This window comes from Balaenoptera acutorostrata, chromosome 10, assembly GCF_949987535.1.
Source record: "Balaenoptera acutorostrata chromosome 10, mBalAcu1.1, whole genome shotgun sequence".
Lineage (NCBI taxonomy): Eukaryota > Metazoa > Chordata > Mammalia > Artiodactyla > Balaenopteridae > Balaenoptera > Balaenoptera acutorostrata.
Genome location: NC_080073.1, coordinates 28,135,325 through 28,161,264, shown reverse-complemented (window position 1 = coordinate 28,161,264; position 25,940 = coordinate 28,135,325). Strand labels below are relative to the sequence as shown.

Sequence of the window (25,940 nt, the reverse complement as noted above, 5' to 3'; positions counted from 1 at the left end):
GATTAAGAGGCTGTTGCCTCTACTTTATTTTACCAGGTCCTTCAAACTTTTATGATGAAGTGACACCATAAGAACCCACAGACTTAAACTAAGAAAAGAACAACCTCATTGCAGGCTGATATGAAGAGAAAAATATAATTTTAACAACCTCAGTCATTTCCACATGCTACTTCCCTAACTGAGTACATGACCCCAGATCAGTACAAGAGGAGCATTTGGCCCTGCTGCTCTGCTCGCCCACAGGGCAAGGCTCCCCTGGGCCAAGCAAGTGTCTGACCGTGAAAGGCACTCTGCGTTCTGTGGGTCACTGCAGTTACAGCTCAAACTAACGGCTGCCCCCATGCTGCCCTGCAGAAGCAGTGTTCTGGTCCAAGGTTGGTGGAGAAACTGATGCGAGCCTTACTGAGAGTCAGTACCAGGCTGCCATTATGGGCTCCTTACAGAGTTTCCAGTGGTGATTTTCATGATGCTTGATTTCTCCCCAAATTCATGGACTTGCACGCTTAGCCCCCGCTCAAGAGGGCATTCCACAGTGCCAGCATGATTGTCCAAGTGTCACATGCATGAAGAAAGCCTTTAGCAATCCTGAGATTGGTAAGGAAGTTTCTAGGAATTCTGTGTGTGTGCTTGTCTTCTTATCCCTGATTGTTTGGGCTTTCTCTTCTTTCGATTTCTATTCTGCTTCTATTCTTTCTGTTCTGTTGATGAGTATCTCTCCATGAGCTTTCACTTTTTTGCAGTTTCCTTCTCTCCCACCTTTCCTCTCACATCTCCATGAATTTCCCCACCCCTGTAAACAATGCTCTGACTCTTTCCTGTTGGTCTGTTTTCACTCCCAGCTCCTAGTTTTGGCCCCCTTCTCTCCCTTCTTCCTGTCTTCCTTAGAGCTGGCCACAGATGAGAACCAGAGTTTGAAAAGTGTTTTTTCTTGCTCTATTTATGGAGTAGAGACCCTGGTGCTGATGGTGAAAACTTGAGTATGTCCTCATTTCAATAAAACCTATATTCCTGATATATTGATGGGAAGGGCTTTTGGACAAGTGAAGTACACAATGATACCCCAAGTATATGTTCTTGGGGTTTCCAGTTTTGCTTGATACCAAACCATTAAATTATTTTTATTCCATTACCCTTCCACCCCCTTGGAGTGATCTTAATGATCCTTGATAGGTGTAAATGTGGGCACTGAAGATGGACCAGCATGGGGTCCTTTTTCCTGGATCACATTTTTTTTGTTAAGCTCTGAGTTTTGTTTATGCCACTAACGAATTGGTCATTTTGCTCGCAAAGAGGCTGCCAAGGTTTCTGATTAAAAGCATAGTATCAGCCAAGTAGACAGATGTTTGGAAACATCTGGGTGTTCAGCACCATTGACACTGGACATGCCCAACCCTGACTTCATAATACCCCGCAGTCCTCTGGTTAGTTCAAGGTTGTCCAAAAAAGAAAATTTAAGTGTAATTAAAAAAAGATCTGTTCTGCTTTGGGGGGATGCTAAATGTGCTTTGGCTCTTTTTAAATTTTTCCTATTTCAAATATCCAGATTCTTGGGTTCTTTTCAGCCTGTTACTATTCAGTCTTGCCTGAACCCTGGAATTCATGTCAGAGCTATTTCCCTGGGTCTCTCTTTGGCGAGATGCACTGCAAGCTCTGGTTCTTGTCTGCTAAGCTCCACTTCCTTTCTCTTACCCCCATAGCCCCGGTCCCTGCGCTCGGGTGGTAGCGGCTATTTTCTGGGTAGACCGAAGCCTAATCTACCAATTACAGAATGGGCAAACCAGCGCTATGTTACATAACTAGACTCAAAACTGAATTCACAATTTTGAATTTTGAGGGCAATTTTTGAAGCGTTCCTTTCTTTTCTAGGGCACAGAACCTTCTGCTAGGTTGTCATCTGTCGTATCTTATGTAATTAAAGGGTCAACTAATCCACTTTGTTCCTCTTGCTCAGTTTAGCGGTGAGTTAACCGAGACCCTGGATAATCCCATGACTTGGCGTCTCTTGGTTCTCTGAGGCTGCTCCGACTCACCTTGTCTGTCCACTGTCTCTTTGCTAGATGAATGCAGTAACCTCCTGACTTTGTTTCTTTCTTTTTTTAAAAATTAATTTATTAATTTATTTTTGGCTGCATTGGGTCTTCATTGCTGTGTGGACTTTCTCTAGTTGTGGCGAGTGGGGGCTTCTCTTTGTTGCGGTGCACGGGCTTCACACTGTGGTGGCTTCTCTTGTTGCGGAGCACGCGCTCTAGGCACGCAGGCTTCAGTAGTTGTGGCTCATGGGCTCTAGAGCGCAGGCTCAGTAGTTGTGGCACACCGGCTTAGTTGCTCCGCGGCATGTGGGATCTTCCCAGACCAGGGCTCCAACCTGTGTCCCCTGCATTGGCAGGCAGATTCTTAACCACTGCACCACCAGGGAAGCCCCTGACTTTGTTTCTACCAACCGATGTTGCTTTCCTTCCAGGCCTTTTCCATTTAGTAGCCACAGTAATCTTCTTATTTCCGTAATCTGATCATGTCTGTGCGTCTCCCCCTCTTTCTTTCTTGTTCTCTCTCAACCATATCGAGGACCTCTCACTTCTCTGGAGAACTCAGGCAGACTCCTCACTGTCCCTGCTTTGCTGTCTGGCCTCTATGCCACACCCTGCTCTCTGGGCACCAGTCACCCTGGCTTCCTCCACACAGGTCCTTTGCATGAGCTTTTCCGCCTGCTGTGCTCCCCTCTCTTCAGCACTTTTACAACACAGCTCACCTCTCACCTCATCAGTCCTTGTTTTGAAACCTCCTTCCCTTCTCCAGTCTGGGGTTGGATGCTCACCTCTTACCACCTGTCCCACTTGCAGGGTTGCTTCTGTCATCTCTTTAGTTGCTGGGGCCTGTCTTTCCCACCAACTGTACACTCCATGAAGGCAGGAGCTAATGTCTCATTTATTTACCTTTTCTTCCCCAGTAGTTACTTGGTAAATTATTTGAAAAAATAAATGGTAGTGCCTACAGGAACGTTAGTAGAAGCCTAGAACTAGAGCCTGTGTGTCTTGACTTCCAGACCAGAGCATTTCCCTTTTCACCAGGAGCCTGAAAGCACTACCTGATGGACCCTGGAATTGTGGGTGGTCTGGAGGTCTCACCATTAACGATCCAATAATGGGAGTCTTTTCCCATCTTGTAGTGTTAAAAATTGGTTGGGAAGTGGTGGAGATAGGTCAGTAACGGGCTTATTTTCCTTCTCATCCATTTTTTTGTTTAACTTTTGGCATCTGCTGCTGTTTACTCAGATTTTAGTGTGAACATTTGCTTTAGGCCAGCATTATTTAGACACATCGAGTTTAATTTATAAACAGTGTGTGGATGTCCTGTGAATAATGCAGTGAATGCCTCGTACTCAGTCATCCTGTCAAGCTCAGGAGGGCAGTAACTCCTTATCCATGGTGTGACTCCTACCTGCCCCCTGCCCCTGTGTAGAGCATTTTTGCATTTTGGGGGGCCCTGGACACAGGGGGAATCTGTGAAAGCTGTGGATCCTCTCCCTAGGATAACTTTTATAAACAGCACTTATATAATGCCATCTATTTTTTAACCATAAGTTTCAGGTATACAGCATTATAATTTGACATCTGTATACACTACAGAGTTATCACCACCGCAAGACTGTCTACTGTCAGTCACCGTACAGTTGATCCCTTTCACCCATTTTACCCACCCCTCAAACCCCTTCCCCTCTGGTAACCACTCATCTGATCTCTGTATCTGTGAGTTTGTTTTTGTTTTACTTTGTTCATTTGTTTTGGTTTTTTAGACTCCACATACAAATGAAATCATACTTATTTGTCTTTCTCCTTCTGGCTTATTTCACTTAGCCTAATACCTTCAAGGCCCATTCATGTTGTTGCAGATAGCAGGATTTCATTCTGTTTATCGCTGAGTAGTATACCATGGTGTATACGTATACCACATCTTCTTTATCCATTCATCTATCTATAAACACTTACGTGGTTTCCATATCTTGTCTATTTTAATAATGCTGCAATAAACATAGGGATGCGTATATCTTTTCAAATTAGTTTTCATGTGCTTTGGATAAATACCCAAGTGGAATAGCTGGGTGATACGGTAGTTCTAGTTTTATTTATTCTTACTGTTTTCCGTAGTGGGAAAATTCCCGCCCACGGTGTACAAGGGTTCCCTTTTTTCCACACCCTTGCCAATGCTTATAGCCATTCTGACGGGTGTGAGGTGATACCTCATTGTGGTTTTGATTTGCATTTTCCTATTAATTAGTGATGTTGAACATCTTTTCATGTGCCTGTTGGCCATCTGTATGTCTTCTTTGGAAAAATGTCTATTTAGATCGTCTGCCCAATTTTCAATGGGAATTTTTGGTTTTTTGTTGTTGTTGAGTTGTATGAATTCTTTTGTATTTTGGACATTAACCCCTTACTGGATATATGAATTGCAAATATTTTTTCCCATTCAGTAGGTTGCCTTTTTGTTAAGGCAAAAAGCCTTAAAAGGCCTTGATGGTTTCCTTTACTGTGCAGAAGCTTTTTAGTTTGATGTAGTCAGTCCCATTAGTTTACTTTTGCTTTTGTTTTTCTTGCTTTTGGAGTCATACCACAAAAGCATCAATAAGACCCATATCAAAGAGCTTACTGCCTATGTTTTCTTCTAGGAATTTTGTGGTTTCACGTCTTACATTCAAGTCTTTAATTCATTTTGAGTTAATTCTTGTGTATAATATAAGATAGTAGTCTAGTTTCATTCTTTTGCATGTGACTGTCCAGTTTTCCCAACACTATTTATTGAAAAGATTGTCCTCATTCCATTGTACGCTCTTTGCTCCTTTGTTGTAAATTAATTGTCCACATATGTGTGGGTTTATTTCTGGGCTTTTACAGTGCCATCTTCCTGCTATAATGTGGTGAATGAGTTACTGTTCTGGGCATTCTTCATGTGTCAACCCTTGTGATCTCATAACAAACTTGTGAAGTTGCTGTTGTATTATTCCAGTTTCACAGAATAGGAACTGAAGCACCCAGAAATGCAGTAACTTTCTCACAACTGATAGTGGCAGATCTAGGGCTCAAATTCCGACCCAACTGGCTCCAGAGTCCGACTTCGTTTATGCACCCATGCTCAGAATTTTACTTCCTGTATCAGGAGGATGTAGACCCCAAAGTCTGTGGGTGGCTACTGCTATGGACTTTGGACTCCAGGTTAAAAACCCTGAATTTGAAGCTCCCAGTTTCTTCCACATCCTCCACCATTCTGCTTTAATTTCATCACAATCCATATTAGCAGTTGAACAACCAGAGGGGCCTCATTCTAGACAGTCCACTCCTAGGTACCTTTCCTGCCTTCTCCTCCTGGCCCATCTTTCTCCAGTCTTTAGCTGTTGTTTGCTACCTTCCTAAATGTCACCTTATCCAGATTCACTCTTAGTGCTACTGTTTTAAAATTTAAATTGAAATGTATTTATTCATTATTATCATAGTATCATTCACTTGTTTTTCTTTCAGTTGATGCACTTGATTTTAATTAAATGAATTGATTTTAAAACAAAACGTTTTATCAACACCTTAATGCAAAACCCTGTGCATTTGACAAGGATAGACTTATGTAAAAAATTATGTCTGTAATCTGTGAAAATAAATCAAAGGTACCAACGTTATTAAGTTCTAGCTTACATATTTACTTTTCGGTAAACCGGGAAATGAATGAGTATCATTGAAAGGTGGAGGGCATATTAGCATCAAACTGGGATTTTCTTTTCACTGATGTGACTGAAAGAATAGAAATAATGGAAATCTGTTTTTTACTCAGCGTCTTAGTAAATTCAGAGCAGCCACTCAACACTTAACATCTCAAGTATTTGGGCCACACTTACCTTTGCTGTTTATTGTCCCTGCTCAAGGACACATTTTGTTTTGTGGGAAAGACAATATTGCTTTAAAATGGAACTCTGGGGACTTCCCTGGTGGCGCAGTGGTTAAGAATCTGCCTGCCAATGCAGGGGACACAGGTTCGTGCCCTGGTCCGGGAAGATCCCACTTGCCTCGGAGCAACTAAGCCCGTGCGCCACAACTACTGAGCCTGCGCTCTAGAGCCTGCAAGTCACAACTACTGAGCCCGCGCGCTTAGAGCCCGTGCTCCTCAACAAGAGAAGCCATCGCAATGAGAAGCCCGCGCACCGCAATGAAGAATAGCCCCTGTGTGCCGCAACTAGAGAAAGCCCGCGCACAGCAACGAAGACCCAGTGCGGCCAAATATAAATAAATAAATAAGTAAATTTAAAAAAATTTTTTTTTAATAAATAAATAAAATGGAACTCCATCTGAAGACAGAGAGTGGCACCTGTGTGGTTACCTTTCTGTGCTGCCGCATGAACTCCGACCGCATCTCTAGAAATGATTGGTAGTTGGACAATGACCCACGTTGACGGTGCGCTTGCGGAATTTCTGGCACTGGGTTAAGTGCTTTCCGCGTGCGATTTCCTTCAGGCGTCACAACAGTCTCACCAGGTAGGCACTGTTATCGCCATTTGAATCATGATGGAAACCAAGACACAGAGAAGTCAGGTAACTTGCCCAAGGTCACCCCGCTGTTAAGTGGCAGAATGAGATTCTAACCCAGGTCCGTCCATCCCGTGAGCTCATGGCCCTTCCTACATTCTGTGCTCCGCAGCGGCTACCTTTGGTACATTTTGTTGTGAAACAGAGCGGTGTTATCCGTGATCATCAGAAAAGTGTTTCATGGTGGCTGGGCAAGTTCTCTCTTTCCAGTGTTATATGTAAACAAAAATTTACGCCGCTTTCGGAAGGTGGGGGCAGTACGTGCATGTAGTGTGCTGTGTGCTCTAGTGAGAAATACTGTAAAATGAAAAATGAGATTAGTGTTTCAGGTTGTACAGTTCCCTAATTATGCTTTTAATTATTCATGTAAAAGAAGTAAAATGACCCCTGACAGAGACATAAATGATTTAGGTAAAATCAAATATTTATAAGATGCTGCGGAGTCCCTGGATGATTGTAACACGTGCGCTCAAAATTCTTTGCCTTCACCCTTTGGATGCACAATGTTATGGATAGAATCTGTAACCAGCTGAGAGTAATCAACAGTGTTAAAGACAATACTGAGCTAATTCATAGGTATTTGGACTTTGGAACATTGGTTTAACACAATAGTTTGTCTTCTAAAATATATTGTATTCTAGGGATCACCAAATGACAACCCCTCCTGCTACTTCTTATGTTTTTTAATGGTTGGAAAAAAATCAAAAGGAGAATATTCCATGACCTGTGAAAATTATATGCGAATTTTAGTGTGGATAACTAAAGTTTTATCGGAATATAGCCTCACCCATTCATTTACATACTGTATTTGGCTGCTTCTGGGCTACTAAGACTAAGTTAAGTGGTTACAGCAAGGGCCATAGGACCCACAAAGCCTTAAATATTTACTGTCTCACCTTTTACAGAAAAATTTTGCCAAGCCTTCTTCTAAACCATGCCTAGCACACAGTAAAGGAACATGCTGTAGCATGTTCAATCAGCATAAGAAACCCTTGCTTTTATTTCATTTTATCCTTTCATTCTCTGTCCCACTAATTGAATGTTCACTGTATATTTTTCAGAAGTTGAGAGAAAACTGCCTTTTGAATGCAGTGAAAAGGGATTATTACAAGCAGGGTTCCATCACTGGCTTTTTTTTTTTTTTAACATCTTTATTGGAGTGTAATTTCTTTACAATGGTGCGTTAGTTTCTGCTTTATAACGAAGTGAATCAGCTATACATATATATATATATATATATATATATATATATATATATATATATATATCCCCATATCTCCTCCCTCTTGCGTCTCCCTCCCTCCCACCCTCCCTATCCCACCCCTCTAGGTGGTCACAAAGCACCAAGAGCTGATCTCCCTGTGCTATGCGGCTGCTTCCCACTAGCTATGCTTCCCTTTTTACAGAGAAGTGCTGAAACTAATTGCACTTGTTTTAGAAATGGGTCATTAGTCTAGTCCCTATCTTTTATGGAGACCTAATTTTCATGCAGGATTTCTCTCTAAGGCTTGAACTGGCATCTCTTTAGGAAGAGGAGACAATGAGGATATGAAAGCTTTTCCCTGCCTTAAATGAGCTTAGCTTCCGATCACAGGCCATTTAGTATGTTGGTTGGAGCGTTATGCGTATTCAGCAGTCAATAAGTGTTTGTTAAATGAATGAATGAATTCACTTTAGACAACAACAAAAAAGGGGGGGGGGAATGTATGACATAAAATAAAATCTCTTTTTCATCCACTTGGATATTACATTCCTTTTGGAAAAATAATTTTTCTGGTAGTATAAGTCCAAGTTATTTGTTCTTGGTTTCTCTTTTCCATGTTTTAAGGAAGAGAGATGTGATTTTGAAATTTAGGGTTTGAATTGATTGAGGTTTTCTATGTTAAAGACTTCTTATGTGTTCTTCCAGATGGGCTAAGCAAAATTTTCTTATGCTTAGAATTAAAAGAAATAGTAAAGTAAATGTACTTATCTGCAGTTATTTGAGTGACTTAATGAGTAGAATTTTCACTATACTTTCCTGGACACCATTATCAAATGTGAAGACATTTCCCAATCCCAGCTGTCTTCCCACTGTTATTTCCTTAATATTGGTAGAACCTGCAAATTTTATTTCCTGACACCTTGCTTAAGTTTTCCGATCAAAGAAATATGTCTTCTGCTTCTGACATATATATATTTCCCATCTCATTCCAGACCTTGAATCTTGGGATAGCCCCAGGAATCAGTGTTTAAAAAAGATAAATAATTTTGATCGTCAAGCAGATTTAGGAGACCCGGATTCAGAGCCACTTACTCTATCATTTTTCTTTTTTTTGTTTGTTTCTTTGTTTGTTTTTCCAACTGTGAAATGGATAAGAAATTCTGAGACCATTCTCTGGGAATTTTCATGAGTTAGAGTCAGCTGGCTCTTGAGAGCATTCTGCAGCTAGAATCTGCTAATTTATTCAGACTAATGTTTTGGACTTGCTTTCTAACAGGTATATGGGAAATAATTCCCATCATGTAATCATGAACTTTATTTGAAGCAACAGGAGAAATCTTTCAAGTGTGGTTTTGAAACTCATTGTTGTTTCCCTTCTGCTTTACACAGTTGCCATCCTTCTGAAAGACGACTATTTTGTCAGCGGTGCTGGCCTGCCTGGCAGATTCAAAGCTGAAAAGGTGGAATTTCATTGGGGCCACAGCAATGGTTCTGCAGGCTCTGAACACAGCATCAACGGCAGGCGGTTCCCTGTGGAGGTGAGAGAAACTTGAGATGTCAGGGGCAGCTGTGCTTTGGGTCTTGACATGAAAGAGATGCTTTGTCTTTACCCCCAGTCGTCTCTGCAAATCAAACTTGTACTGTCCCTGCCTTTGTCTCTGGAAATCTTTTATATACAGCATGACAGCTGGATAGCCATCCTCAAGTTCCTCATCTTTGTTTAACTGGTGAAGCATGTAGAAGTCGTGGTTTGAGTAGACTCACCCCTGGTAGATGATTTCGGACCCTTGGTTTCATTTGACGCGGCTTCCTTGCCCTGTCCCTTTCTGAAACCCTGCTTTCCAAAGTGAAATTCTGTACGAAACTCTGGCCACTTCGTTTTCACCCTTTAGAAAAGAGAAAAGGTAACTGATATGTGAAGAGGACTCAGAATCATCTCTCAGTAGGGAAGCTGCTTTAAGGTTTGTGTGCTGTCCACGCTGTTGAGAAGGAGGCTGTGGCCATTGGTCGTATGACTCACTGTTAACTTTGCGGGATCGACATTTTACCTCCTCTGAGTCAGTTTTCTCAAAGATCCGCGAAGAACGGGTGGTGCAGTAGGTCATGTGTATCTTTTTGGCGACTGAGGGAGGGAGCATGTTTCCAAACTCCTTTTTTAATCTCTGGTGGGGACAACACATCTGTTCCGTTGCTAACCTTATTTTTATACCTTTAATCACGATCAGGATGTGAATATTCTTTCTTTGGGACAGACATATTTGTTGATTGTTTGGGTGCCCACATGGTTAACTTTACAGGTTTGTAGAAGAACTGAGAGGGTTTGTACCCAAGCCTATGGCTGTACTCAAACATGGAGTGACAACTCATAGTGTTCTGTGACTTCAGTAAGTCATGACCTACTTGGGTCATCTGATGAATACTTTCGATCCTCCTCTGTAGAGAAAAATACATGTATGTACACACAGATTTGTGCATAATCTGTAGGGTTTCATCCCTCACCCTCACTCCTCAAGCCCGTTCATGGACCCTTTAGACAACCTTGAACCTTAGGTGAAAAATCCCTTTAAGAGGAGAAAGTCAATAGTATTTCTTTGTTTATAGATGCTTATATTCCCATATTGATTTGTTTCTTATCCATGATTGCCTGAGAAACCAGAGATCACCATTCTGAGAAAGCGCTGCATATTTTTTTCTTGTTGAGCTGACAAATTCACAGTATCAAGAATTCTTCCCATATTAGGATTCCTCTATCCGTGGGACTTCCTGTCCTAGTCACATTAAAGTTTCTACTTAATGGGCTCTCTTTCTCCTTTTATGTTGAATGAATCATTTCTTAGAAATCTTAGCTTGATTTGTACTTGGAAAACTTGATTCCTAGAAGCCAAGTTGATCAGATTTTTAAGTTTGGGGTTTCTCTTTTGCTCCTGCTGGCCAGTTCCCATTGGCAGTGTCGCTGAAGGGAAAATTTGTGCCTAGCTAGCTTTGCTTTAAAGCTTCTTTATCCTAGAAATGGGTTGCCATTTGTTTAGTTAATGTTGTTCCGGACAAAAGACCTGTGCTTGAAAGTTTGAAAACTTAATTTGGCAGCTGCCTTGGAAAAGAAAAACTCTGGAGGAAGGAACTGGGAACTTCTGCCTCATTCCTAATCACAGCCCCTAAAGCCTGTCTCCTCCTCCTATTTGAGTCTGGAAAAGTGAATAGACTAGATGCATATTCTTTTGAAAACTTATTACTTTAAATGCATTTTTTTTTTTTACTCAAAGAGGGCCATGAAATTCAGAAACTAATTAGAAATAGCAGCTACAATGCCCAGACTTTTTTTTTTTTTAACAACGCAGGTTTTTTTCTTGCTTTTTAAATTTTATTTATTTATTTATTTATTTTTGGCTGTGTTGGGTCTTCGTTTCTGTGCGAGGGCTTTCTCTAGTTGCAGCGAGCGGGGGCCACTCTTCATCGCGGTGCGCGGGCCTCCCACTGTTGCGGCCTCTCTTGTTGCGGAGCACAGGCTCCAGACGCGCAGGCTCAGTAATTGTGGCTCAAGGGCCTAGTTGCTCCGCGGCATGTGGGATCTTCCCAGACCAGGGCTCGAACCCGTGTCCCCTGCATTAGCAGACAGATTCTCAACCACTGCGCCACCAGGGAAGCCCCCAGACTTATTTTTGACCAAGCTATTTGAATTTATTTCTTCTAAGTCATGTCAGATGGTAAGGCTGCCTATATTAATTGGGTGCTTCATTGAAGCCCATCTGATTCATAGCTTGTTGGGGTTTTTTTTCTAATGTGATAAACATGTTAAATTACTTAGTGGTTGTATTTGGAGGAACTTGAATTTCAGAGATCAAAGGTAACGGGATCAAATTTAACTTTAAAATATACACAGAAAAGTTGCTCACTTTTGTGCAAGACATGTCTGTGATATGTTAAATTGTTTTATTTGAGTTCTTTATTAACACCAGCTCTCCCTGAGATTTTTACATTGTTTGAACATCTCAGACTTGGTTTATGTCTTTCCACATAACTACACTGCTTTTCAAGAAATTAAAATGAAAGTGAGAAAATTATAACGTACCATGTAGTAATTTATCAGCATTGGGGACATTATTTATTTTATATAGAGTCAGAGAAGAGTCATTGTGGAAGATTGGGTTGGGATTGGTAGAATACAGCATTGGTTCTCAACTAAAAACAGTATCCTCCCCCTCAGAGGACATTAGGTATTTTCTGGGGACGTTTCTGATTGTCACTGTTGTGGGCATTGATATGCTACCAGCATCTAGTGGATAGAGGCCAGGGATGAAGCTCAACATCCCAATTCCTAGGACAGCCCCACCACAAAGAATTATCCAGCCAACATGTCACTATTGGGAGACTCTAGGGTAGAGAACGCAGTATGTTTAGTGAATCCAGCCTTCCTTTACTCATGTGGCATCATTTGAAGTAGATTTAAATAAAGAAGACTCATGGCAAAGTTGTTCCATCCTCTTGCAGCTTTTAGAGAGGAAATGTACCTTGCTTTATGGGTCAGAGCATTGCTGGTCCTGGTTCCTTTAGATTCCATTTGGGATAAAGTCACGACCTTGGGTATTTTACCAGTTTCCTCGGTGCTCCAGTGCTGCAGGTTGAATTTTAAGCATATGCCCCACAAGACTCTGGATCTGCTCCCTGAGGGTAAATTGCAACAAACCCAACTTTGTAGGTTTTGCTGCTTCCCAGGAATTCTTTGAGGTCATCTACAACAACTTTGTACACATTCAGAAATTAAACGTCTCCACACTTTCCTGGCTGAAATCCTGGACTCAGCCTTGTAGTTCCTATACTTAAAAACATCCAGTCTAATAGAAAAATAAATGTCCTTGTGAAAACGAAGCAAAAGCCTTTCAATAGCAGCGTTCTTTACAGCTCAGTTAAAATTAGAAAAGAAAGTTGGAATCAGATGACAAAGCTAGAAGACTAGACCCACTTTGGATTCTCAGAGGCACTCACTTCTTATTATTCAGCTTTACTTGTCTAGCAGCAAATTTTTCTTGAGTGCCTTCTGTCATGTGGTTGCTGGGTTACAAAGCTGAAGAAGAAAGAGAGTCCCACCCTCAAGATATTTATACTCTAGTCATGACACAGAAATTGACCAAAGAGTCACATAAACAGCTGTGTAATATCAGTTGTGATATAGTCTCTGAAGGAGAGGGACATTTTGTCATGAGACAGAAGACCTTGGTGGAGACAGATATTTATTAAGAGGGAAAAGATTAATTGGAGCCTGCCCGTAGAACAGGGGTGTGCAAAGGCCCTGCGACAGGTGATACTTGGTACATTTAAGGAGTAAAGAGAGATCAGTGGGGATTTTGATAGGTAGGATAATACCCCTCCCCCCAAAAATGTCCACTCACTAATTCCTGAAAATTGTGAATGTATTTATTACTTTACATGGCAAAAGGGACTTTGCAGATGTGATTAAGCATCCTTAAAGTCAAAAGGCTCAAAATATTCCTGTGATTAAAATAGTGGTCCTGTTTGAGTTTTTCTGTGGCCACTCCTCTTTGTATTATCTGTCCAACTACTGTTAACTGTTCCCCATTTTAAATGAGGGTTCATGTAACACTAATAGGAATTGAATCATATGGTATTTCCACTAATAACTGAAGTTGGAGGTAGTGCAAAGAGAAACCTCCAGATATAACCCTCTGAGAGCTCCATTAAGGTAGAGGTTCATTGCATGCTTGTTGTCTGAGGTAATTAAAATCTTGTTTATTACAATAAGAGATCCAGGAGTTGTTGATTCAGACTTATTGGTGCTTTATGAGTTGAAGTCTTCAGTAAGCTTAAATGATCCAAATTAATTGTGTGTGCCCTTTCCAGTGAAACTCACAGCTGGTTCATTTCAGCTCAGTTTAGAGCATCTTAGCAAGTGAGTAGAAGAAAATACATTTTTCCTAATACATACCATGCACACACTACCATATGGTACAGGTCTGCAGTCCCTTAGCTGAGACCCTTGAGGCCAGATGTTTTAGAATTCGGAATCTTTTTTAGAAAGGCATGATGGTGCATATGCCATATATATTTACAGAAGACACACAGTGGGGTCTGGGACTATACCCCTTGAATGCATTCATATTTCTGCAATGTGCGGATGAATATTCACACTAAGTGGGAAATATCAATATTCAACATAGCTTCACATCTCTCCACATCAGATTTTACTACTGAATTAGTTTTTGCACCATAAATATCAACAATAACAGAACACCTTTGATCTCGGAGGCTTTTGAGGTTTCATAGTCACTGATAAAGGATTTATGGACCTGTGTTTTAAAAACTGGGTCTGTAGTGTGGCACCGCTTGTTTATGTTCCAAAGAGCATAGGTTATTACCACCCATGACACAAGCACACTGAATTATTTGTCTCCCTGCTGGGCTGGATATGTCTGGGTACTACTCTCATCTGGCTCTCTGCTCTGTCCTGGTATTGTACAACATTCTTAGTCAAAGTTAAGGCTTGTCCAGGGGACAAGAAGTTGCTAGTGTTCGGCTGAACTTGTTCTGTGCTTGGTTCCCATTGCGCATTCTGTTTGAGCCTGCAGTTGCCTTCAGTGTCCACATCTGTGGGTATGTTACCTTCACCTGCTCTGTATTCCCGCCTGTCTGTCCAGCCCCCACCTTCCTACCTAGAGTCAGACTAATGATTTGCTTTGCATTTTGTGAACTGGATCTTGGTTCTTCCAGTGCTTCTGTCACATTCCGGTTAGATGGTTGTCTTGCACTGGACCCCTAGGTTATGTCCAGGTGACCTGCATCTGCCTTCCTTCTCCCAGGTGAGCTTATGCACTTGTGACACACGCAGAGGCCTCACCCCGTGTCACCCTCTCTCCACTCATGCAAGCATGGCAGGTACTGCGCAACTCGGATGTGGACCAAGCCAGCCAGGGATCGAGCTGCCACACTGAGTCCTGGCTTCAGTGGAGTGACATTCTAGAACAGGACTAAGGGGGCTGAGTGCAGTTGGCCTGGAGCTCTTCCGTGTATCCCCGCTTTTCTGCTGGAAATAAAGGTTGCCATATGAAATGCCTTCTTGAAGATTTACTTTATGCATTGGCATACCAAAGGCTTTTAGAAGTCCTCCATTGAGGAGATCTTTTTGACTGTATTTAAATCAGTGTTTTTCCAAACTCACGTGACCAGTGTAAGTTAGCAACATCTCTCTTTTGGAAATGAGGTTCATAACTTTCTCCTTTCCTCCTTTAATCCATATTCCTTGTAAGAAATGGAGTCCTGTTCTAATAAATGTTTTCAGAGAACACCAATCATGATTTGGATTTCCATTATTTTGAAAACTATAAAACCAAGAAGGCTTGTTCACAAAACAATTGTTTGGTGTCTCTGAACTCAATGCTATCTTGCTTTGTCATTAGAGAAACCTAATTGAAGGAAGTCATTGTCGTTGAAGGAAGATTGAGACATTTTCTATTAAAAATAACTTTTGCGGGCTTCCCTGGTGGCGCAGTGGTTAAGAATCCGCCTGCCAACGCAGGGGACATGGGTTCGAGCCCTGGTCCGGGAAGATCCCACATGCCGCGGAGCAGCTGGGCCCGTGTGCCGCAACTACTGAGCCTGTGCTCTAGAGCCGCGAGCCACAACTACTAAGCCCGCGTGCCGCAACTACTGAAGCCCGTGCGCCTAGAGCCCATGCTCCACAACAAGAGAAGCCACTGCAATGAGAAGCTCACGCACCACAAGGAAGAGTGGCCCCCGCTCGCCACAACTAGAGAAAGCCCGCATGCAGCAACAAAGACCCAACGCAGCCAAAAATAAAATAAAATAAATTAAAAAAAAAAAAACTTTTGCAATATCACACTTTTTCTTTTGGCCTGCCTTGTACTTTATGTAAATTCCTTCAATTGTTACAGTTTCTCTGAAAAGTTGCTTTGTGCACAGAGAGTCCTAAGGCGATGGAGCTCAAGACGGGGCCTGGTTTCCTTGTCCTGCCCACTCATGGAACATAGGAAATGTTAAAGAGATTGTTACCTGGTCCTCTAGTGTTGGCTATTCTGTGGTGTAGCCAACCGTGTTTTTCTCTAGAGGGTTCCATCAAATGGCAAAGGAATTGGTTGGAATTTAATTAATGACTTTATTGAAATAAAGATTCCATTTAAGAGCAGAAAGTTTCATCCTTAACTAGGGAAATATTTAATTTCCATCTGGCTGATTTTTGATGTGTATGTCCTGTGTTAATTAAGAAGAACATTTGAGGAGGCCCCAGTACTTAGAGTATGTTCAGTGGAGAAGTGCGTGCCTGATTGTACAAAGCCAGAGAGCGGGTTTTGTGAGGCGGAAGCAGCCTTGGTCCCTTCGTGATGTCTGACGGTCCTCATCACACACAGTCATCCTGAGAGGTGAACTTGGCTCAAGACTGTTTGATGGTGTGTCACCAACATGTGGGGTGCTGGTAACTGATTGGATCGTACTGAGAGTCTCAGATGAGCAGATGACACTCTCTGAAAAGAAACTTGGTTAAACTGGAGATATTCTCAATACAGAAACTTGAAGACCCCATGGGTGGGCGGGGGGGGCCTTGTATAACCAAAAGGCAGGCTTAGGGGGGCCGTGGTGGTGTTGGAGGGTGGTGCTGATGTTACCGACTCAGGTCCTTGGACTCTTGAATGCATAGAAATTGATAAGAGGCCACGTGAGTACTTCAGGCAAGACTTTACTGGGACTCGTGCTGAGGGAGCCCAAGGAGGTCAGGCTGGTTCCTTAAATGGGGTGAGGGTTGGGGGCTGATCGGGCTGGAGAGGTGGCGTTGGTGGTCTGCCTACCGCCTCGGTGGTGCTGTCTACAGGGATCATGTGCAATACCCTGCTTTTGCTCTTGCATCTCAGAAATGGCAGTTGGTTTTTGGCCCTTTCGTATCTTATTGTTCATAATTGCCCCGACTGGGACTGCTGCATGCATGCAGTCATTTTCTAGACCCTTATCGTTTCTTTGTATTTTGTTGCTTGAGGAGGCGTTTGTCCTGGGGCAAGCACTGCAGTAAAGGGTCCCAGGTCCCAGCCTGTCTCACTGGTGGTTGTGATTGTAACATGATACTGTAGACACCATTTAATAAGCATTACCTATGTCTGGAATGTTTCAGATCTCACCCAGTTTAATTTTCTCACCAGCCTTATGAAAGAGGTGCTCTTATTATACCCATCTTACAGATGGCACAACTGAGCTTCAGGGACGTTAAGTGGCTTGGCTGAGGTTTACTATTAGTACTCCAGAATCTGGGTTCCTGTGTCTCCAAAATCTTAACTAGCATTCATTTTATTTGATAAGTTATTTCATTGTTTTTCTTGTCATCACTATAGGTTGTTTTCAGAATGACCAATGCAGTAGAAATAATTTTGTTGTAATCTTAACCACTGTTTATTGTGTAACAGGAGAGGGAAAAAAAAAATATCAAAGGGCTTCAAATGTTCAAAGATGGCTGAACCAGTAGTAAAACATACAAAGAGAAGAAGTAAAGGGAACAGAAAATGCCATCAGCTCTTTGGGTAGAGATACCTGTAGCAAATACTACACATTTTATCTGGCTTGACCACTTCAGTCTATTTTTTATCATGTCAAGAGCAGAGCTGTCTGATAGGAAATAGAATGTGAGCCATACATTGTAATTTAAAATTTTCGGTTAGCCACCTTACAAGAGGTAAAAAGAAAGACGTGATTTTAATAATTCATTTTATTCTATACAATTTATATTACACAATAATAATCATTGTTACAATTTTAATCATCTATTATTTTTACCCAAATACATTAAAATTTTCTATTCCAACGTGTAATCAAGATTAACAGTTATTACTGAGATATTTTACATTTTTTTTTGTACTGTCTTTGAAATCGGTGTGCATTTTACACTTAGAGCACATCCCGAGTCAGACTGGCCGCGTTTCAGAGGCTCAAGGTCCACATACAGCTTGTGGCTACTGTACACGAAATGTGCCAGACTTAAGGGTTCCAGACCTCAATAACGAAATTTAGATAATAAATGAGCCAAAACACTAAGAGAAATTCTCTGAGAGGAATCTTTATGCTGAATTTGTGGTAATTTTTACACTTTTCTCTTCCAACAGAAAAAATAGAATCAGTAGTTCACTTTTATATTGGAGTCTGACTTGGCTGTTGAAGAGCCTTCCCCTGGATGTGATACAGGTTTTCTTTTTTTCCTTTATAAGCTTTCAGGTTGTTTCCCATTATTTATTTTCACAACATGCGTTCCTGGCGCTTTGAACACTGTTCTTGTCAGAATGCATTTGCAGGCTGAGGAAGCCACATAAAGCTGGCTAGGGAGACCTTTGTGCCCTGAGGGCAGGGATGGACCTCAGGCGGCCAGATCAGATGTATTGTAAGTTCAGGTCAAGAGGATTTATGGGCATCTTGCTCAGAAACACACCCCACACCTCCACTTTTCTTTTGTCCTGTCAAAATTTGAGCAGGAAGGTTTCAAGCCATCTTAAATCTAAAGCCTTTAGGAAGTTCTCTAGTGCTAGCGTCACTCAGAAAGGACAGTTGGAAAGATTTATAAGGAATAGAAAGAAGTCAAGATTGAAAGGAAGTCTATTTCCTCTCTCTCCTTTAAATCCCCGGCATAGAATTTCATAGTGCCCCACTTTAATGGGATGGGAATGGATTCCTAAACCTTCCGTCTCCGGATTGCATGGCCTGGCGCTGTTTGCAGCACAGATATTGCCCTGGGTACATTTCCTGCAATATACGGAGACCAGCTGGGCAAAGTCACCAAAACCCTATTTTAGTTAAAAATATAAAATTTTATCTCTTAAATGTTTGAGGATATCTTAGAAGACAGGGCTGTAAGAAAAAAACTCAGGTTAATACATGAAAGATACTTGGGTTAATAGTAAAATAACTTCTAAATCCCAGCTCTTTCTATACAGATAGAGCTTCGATTTTTGAATTTCCCTATTAAAACCTTTACTGCTTTGGTTTATAAAAGCTCAGTATGCAGGGAATCTTCTTAATTTATGCCTCATTGTTCACCATTCTCTGATGAAGGAAGGCTCTGAGTGAAAGAAAACCCACCCATCCCATGATCTTCTGACATTTCTCAGCCTGACTCTGCCTTTGAATTTGCCTGTCTCTATCTCTGTCTTCTTTTTTCTTTCTCTTTTTTCATCACTCTATTTATTTATATTAATTTTCTGGCAGGGTAAGTGTGGGCTGAAATATCATAACTATACGTAGGTAGCGCCCTTAGAAAAATATGCCCTTGGTCTGTTTTCTAGATTCTTGTAAGTGGGTCTCAACGCTCAGTGTAAAAAGTGATCTGTTGTCAGATGTATTTAGGAAATGCTGCATGATATGTCTTCCTCTTATAGATTGATAATAAGCTAATACAGTAAAACTCTTGAGAAATATTCCAGTAGAGAAACCTGCATAATTTTCATTTAACTGGGAGTCTCCCAGACTCAGGTGACCATGGAACTCTTCTTATTTGTATCTCCTGTGAGACTAATGGCGAAGAGAATGAATACACGGGGACATGCCGTGTCAGGTAGTTCCACAGAGAGTTCTTTTCCATGTCTGGATGCTGTCTATATAAATGTTCAAATGACTTCCTTACACTCTTCCTTAGTTTCTAAATTATCGACAGTGTTCACTTGTTCGGTTGATGAACAGAGCCTTCTCTGCATGGGACACAAAGTGCCCTGGCCTCAAGGGACCTTTATTTCAGCAGGTGCTAGGGCCCTGAGGCAAAAGCCTGCCTCTCCTGCTTGAGCAAGCAAGGGCAGAGTGATAGGAACGAAGTCAGCGAAATAGTCAAGGCTCCACTGATATGAGGCCGTGGACCATGGGAAGCTCTGTAGTTTTTACTCTAGGCCAGATGGGAAGCCCTTGGAACGTTCTCAGTAGAGGAACGGCACTCTCTGGCTTATATTTCAGAAGGATCCTTCTGGCTGCACTTGCACGTGGGGAACAGACGTCAGAAGATGGTTATACTATTTCAAGAGGGATGATGTTGGCATGTGCCAGAGATGGGGGCAGTGGGAAGAGGTTGAATTCTGGTTGTTTTGAGAGAAGAGCGTATTAATCGAGACAAAGTATGATATTGACATTATCTTAGAAAGTTTGTATTTCTTGGTTAGGAAAAAAAACAATTTGAGGAGAGAAAATTGTGGATCACTGAACAGTCTGTAGTATTTTATAGCATTTCATTCAGTTTTTAAAAATTCTTTTAAATCTCTATGTCATATTCAAATTGTATGTGTGTAATAGGTATTATATACCAGTTTTGATTACGTACTATATGTTATACATTAGGGAAGAATGTAGCGTAGGGAAATGATTAAACATGACAATGATAAAAACAAAGCCCATTTTGGAAGGCTTCATTTGAGTTAATAGATGTAAAGTGCTCTCAGCAGGACTGGAACATTCTAAGAGCTTATTCAGTATTCCCATTATTATTATGTGTGAATCCTCTCCTTCCATGAGGCAGCAGATCCTTAATCCATCCGTTTACTTTCTTTTCCACTATTTCCACCCAGGTTTAAGCCATCACCGTCTCTGACTTTGACCAGTGTTAATAATTTCTTAACAGGTCCATCTTGCCGCTGCAACAGTCCACTCCTTATCCAGTAACCAAAGTTTTCTTGTAAACACTTGAATTGCATTACATTTTTTTCTTTAAAATGCTCCACCGGTTTCTGATCCCATGTTGAACAAATTCCAAAATCCGACCTCGCCTTGCAAAGCCCTACTTGATCTGGCTCCTACTCCCTGACCCCCCATTTTCACTGACTGCTTCCTCAGTCCAGAATATTCTCTCCCTGATTATCCCTTCTCGCAGCTCATTCCTTCCCTGATCCTACCCATTATCAGCTGCACGCTCTCTCCCCTCCCAACTCAGCTACTTTCTTTCCTATTAACCACTTTCATTTTCTTCACAGCACCTATCACTTTTTGAAATTGCTTATTGATTTACTTGTTTATTTTTTATTTTTTATAAATTTATTTATTTTATTTATTACTTTTGGCTGTGTTGGGTCTTCGTTCCTGCGTGTGGACTTTCTCTAGTTGCGGCGAGTGGGGGCTACTCTTCGTTGCAGTGCGCGGGCTTCTCACTGCAGTGGCTTCTCTCGTTGCGGAGCACGGGCTCTAGGCACGTGAGCTTCAGCAGTTGTGGCTCACGGGCTCAGTAGTTGTGGCTCGCAGGCTCTAGAGCGCAGGCTCAGTAGTTGTGTCACACAGGCTTAGTTGCTCGGCGGCATGTGGGATCTTCCTGGACCAGGGCTCGAACCCCTGTCCCCTGCATTGACAGGCAGATTCTTAACCACTGCGTCACCAGGGAAGCCCTGTTTACTTGTTTATTAACTCACTCCCCCTCCCCCACCCCCATACGCTGCATGTAAGCTTCTGGAGGAGAGAGGGGTCTGTCTGTCATGTTCACTGCTGCATCTTGGCTACTGCTGGGTACGGTCCCATAAAGGAGTGAGCAGTAATATGTATGAAGAAACCAACATCCTCATATTGAATCTTCGTCTTGTCCTCTCAGTGGTTCAAAGGGTAAGGGAATCTAATCCCCAAGAATAAAAAGTTACAATTCACTCATAAAAAGGACATTGAAAGAAGCAGATCCTTCCCTCAAACTACCTATTGTATTAAGGATGTGAAAGACCCAGATAAATTAGTTACTCCCAAACAAACACATTCATTCTGTTGCCTCATGCTGCCAGGCTGAGGGTGTCTTGCAGCTCAGAAGAATGATCTTTTTAAGGTCTGTTCTTCCAGAGTGGAGCTCTTATATTAAGAATCATTACAGCTACAAGACAGATTGTTCCAATTAGTCAATGAGGTCCAGGTTTTTGAGAGCTGTTAATATGTACATGAGCAATTACTGTAGCAGAGTTAAAAGGAGTGCCTTTGGGAATTTTAGATTGAGATTATCAGTTTCATTCATGAACGAAAGCAGGAGCCCTGAGAATTAAGTGCTGGATTTCTCTGCCAGCTCATTCACTAGAGGGTTCTCCAGTGCCCAGACCCAAGGGTTATGAGGTTGCCAGGTTCCTCTCCTCTGTCCCACTCTCACCCTGTCCCAGACCAGTGCCTTCCTCTGTGTTCATTGAGACCCAGGCACTGTGATGAGCGTTTGGGAATTTCATAGTGAGTAAGATAAACAAGCCCCTTGACTTCAGGCCACCTGAGAGACTGGCAGAGAGAATCTCAACTGGAATTTACATCAAAATCAAGTGGGCATTTTTAAATTTTCCAAAACCAAGTTCAAGTGATTTCCACTCATTCCTAATTAATAGTAAATGAAAAAAACCCAAAACTAAACAGAAAAGCTTGATTGAATGTCTGTTTTTCTACGTTCCAATAAAATGCTGTGTATTCCTCCCGTGAACACCGTGCCTCTCCCCTGTGCTCAGATGCTCACATGCTCTATCTTCTTTGCAGAGTTTACTAAAATCCTGTGACATAAGCAGGCACTGGATTTGGAGTTAAAAAAAACAAGTGATTTGTAGAACCTGGGGGTGATGCCCCACCCTCTTTCCAGTAGGCCAGTCTCTTTGAATGGTTGCACATCAGCAAGTCAATCTCAAAGGTGCCTGAAATCCTGAAGTTCCTCCATTTGAGTTAAGGTATTGCTGCCTCTTCAAATGCTAATATAAAGAAAAGAACAAAATGTGAGTTTTATCTCTTTTGGACACATTAGTAAAACTCATCAGATCCCACTCCTGTGGTAGCTAGCAAAGAGCAAGGCATCACTTGGAATAAGATGCAAAGGTGGTGGTCCAGTGGGACTCCACTTTTCCAGTGCAGGGGACACAGGTTTGATTCCTGGTCGGGGAACTAAGATCCCACATGCCACACGGCGTGGCCAAAAAAAAAAAAAAAGATGCAAAGGAGGTAAACTCTGAGCGAACACAGGTGGACACCGATGGATGAGACACTTCCTGTGGGAGAAGGAAGGACTAGATATAGTGTGATTGAGGGTGTGGATTGTGGGGAGGCACCCAATCCAGTAGTAATTAGATCTGGCCATCAGTGAGCTGGCCTCATCTAGAGAGCAGATGATTAGAATGAACAGTGGGGTGTGGAGAGAGTGTGAGAGTGGGTCTTGATATTTGTGAAGGGAGTCTCATCGAAGAAAAAATCAACTTAGTCTTTGGGAGCCCAGAATGGAACCAGGACCAGCAGAAGCCGACTCTGCTCAAGAAACTGGTTACAGCTCGGGCACAGCACGCAGGCCAGCAGCAGATGCCATCCAGGGCCTCTTCTGCTTCACATAATTCAGGGGAGGTTTTTCAAAATCAGATTCCCTCAGTCCCTCCAGGGACCTTCTGAGTCAGGTGTCGAGAAGCAAAAGCTATTCCCCCCTAGTTCTGCCATCAAAAAACAGGGCCTGGGATAATAATGATGGTTAACTTCGTAAAAAGTACTTACTGTGTGTACTTAGAGCACTCTTCACATATTATGTCATTCAATCATCACTAATTAAAAACATCTTTCCAGGGGCTTCCCTGGTGGCGCAGTGGTTGAGAATCTGCCTGCCAATGCAGGGGACACGGGTTCGAGCCCTGGTCTGGGAAGATCCCACATGCCGCGGAGCGGCTGGGCCCGTGAGCCACAATTGCTGAGCCTGCGCGTCTGGAGCCTGTGCTCCGCAACAAGAGAGGCCGTGATGGTGAGGGGCCCGCGCAACGCGATGAAGAGTGGCCCCCACTTGCCGCAACTGGAGAGAGCCCTCGCACAGAGGCGAGGACCCAACACAGCCATAAATAAATAAATAAATAAATAAATAAAATATTTAAAAAAAAAAACATCTTTCCAGGGGCTTCCCTGGTGGCACACTGGTTAAGAATCCGCCTGCCAATGCAGGGGACACGGGTTCGAGCCCTGGTCCTGGAAGATCCCACATGCCACGGAGCAACTAAGCCTATGCGCCACAACTACTGAGCCTGCGCTCTAGAGTCCGCGAGCCACAACTACTGAAGGCCGCACGCCTAGAGCCCGAGCTCCGCAACAAGAGAAACCACCGCAATGAGAAGCCTGCGCACTGCAACAAAGAGTAGCCCCCGCTCGCCGCAACTAGAGAAAGCCCGTGCGCAGCAACGAAGACCCAACGCAGCCAAAAATAAATAAATAAATAAATTTATTTATTTAAAAAAAAAATCTTTCCATAAGAAAACAGCAGTTAATAATCAGTATCTCTATTCTTCTGATGAGAAAAGTGAGGTAAGAGAGACATCCTGAGAGACATCTCAGTAGAGCCTGAAGTTGTCTTGGTAGAAATCATCTAAGAAACCTAGTAGTCTGAGGTTAGATGCCAGTTTCTGCTGATCACAGAATGATCCCTGTTATCATTTTGATCTGTTTCCTTCCAATATTTGCCAGGGGTTGGGGGGAGTATAAGTATAGTCAGTATCAAGGTGAATACAATCATAGCCTGCTTTATCACTTCACGTATTGTGAATATTTTCCATATTTTGAAATATTTTTCACTCCTTCAAAAATAAAATTTAATCTTCTTACTTGTCCTAGCTGCATTCTACCAGTTTTTCATAATTAATGCATTTTACTTTAAGATCCAGGAAAAAAAATTAACAGAACAATGAGCCTAATTTAATGTCATTTCTGAGACCTTTTATTTCTAAGCAGAAACAAGTACAGGGGCAACATATTGAAAGCATAAAAAATAACTTTTTCTCAATATGCAAATAGTTTTGTAGTCTTTTGATTTTCAAGGTAATATATGTTCATTATAAAGTAATTCAAAAAATATATGAGTTAAGAAGAAAGGACATGTTTTTCTTGCAAACACATAGCACTCTAGAAATGCCGGTATGCTGTGCATAGTTTTATAGGCTCATTTCCACTTGCTAGACGAGGGAAGTCTTCCATTGTCAGTAAGTAGCTGTCTGCATCATGCTATTTAAATGCTGCATAGCTCAGGTTCTGAGGAGATTACTGGGGTTCAAATCTCATCACTGCCACTTAGTAGCTATGTGAGTTTTGGGCATCCACTTAACCTACTCCTTTATCTGTAAACTGACATTTAGTACTAATATCTATCTGACAAGAGTTTTTGGAAGAATTAAAAGTATCATATTTATAAAATGCTTGGTTTAGTGTCACACAGTAGGTGATAGATAAATGTTTGCTTCTCCATGGTGTGGATGTGACACAATTTAGTTTAGCAATGCTTTGTTGATGGCCATTTTGGCTCACTCCAGTTTTCCCTGGTATTAACATCACAGCTATGTAGAGCATATATTTGGGATAAATTCAGGTTCTCTAGGGACCAGCCATATGACATGTACATGAAAGGAATTGTCCTAAATGCTATTTGACTTGTTGACATTTGGGAATATCAACCAACATGAGTCAGAACTTGGCTTTTTCAAAACAAGCTGGAAATCTGTTAGAAAAAGCTCGAATCTGCATTTATATGGATACTACACTCCTTACGTAAAATGTACTTCACAATTTACTGGTGGGCTAGAATTGGTGATCAGTTGGGCTTCATATGCACGATGTTTAATCTCAAAGCTCAAGTCCTTTGTGTTACAGCTCACTCTGCCTTTACCATCATGAATTAAGAATATTCAGGATGCTATAGGAAAAGTTAATTAGTTTGGTATTATATCATGTGGCTTTATATATATTTTTTGAAAATGTCTATAATAATAATAATTACTTTCCCATACCAGAATGCAATATAAGAGTTCCTAATACAGAGCTAATAAACCTCCTGAAATTGCATGTGAAATTTTGTACAGTTAGGTGTGTTTTTTTTTTCTTTTTTAATCTACTGCTTCATTCAGACTCTAGTATTGTTTTCTGATCCTCTCTCCCCATCCCGGAAATAGTAAAGAACCAGGAGAGAAAGGAACAGATTTTTTTTCTATAGGACATTTGTCTTTTACTCTCTAATGGATAGAATATATAAAATTTACATAACATTTTATTCATAACCTCATTAATAGTCTCACGTATTTTCTAGAGTTCTGAAAACTCACAGTGAAGGCTGCTATAAGTGATTATTTTACCACCATCCAATGGGCAGGGACCATCACTGTCTCATTAATTTCTATAGCCTCAGTGCCAAGCACAGAACATTGGACATCGTAGGTGACCTACTTAAGTATTTTGTAAAATAGAAGAATGAA

The 25,940-nt window shown here is 41.7% G+C and overlaps 1 protein-coding gene across 3 annotated transcripts in view; it reads left to right on the top strand.

Moving 5' to 3' along the window:
- Positions 1-25,940, top strand: part of PTPRG (protein tyrosine phosphatase receptor type G) — a 731,557-nt gene that overhangs the window by 429,542 nt on the left and 276,075 nt on the right. For all 3 annotated transcript variants that reach the window (XM_007192374.3, XM_007192373.3, XM_007192375.3), the window contains exon 4: positions 9,160-9,308. In XM_007192374.3, the coding sequence (XP_007192436.2) occupies positions 9,160-9,308 (149 nt within the window). The remainder of the gene's footprint in view (positions 1-9,159; positions 9,309-25,940) is intronic.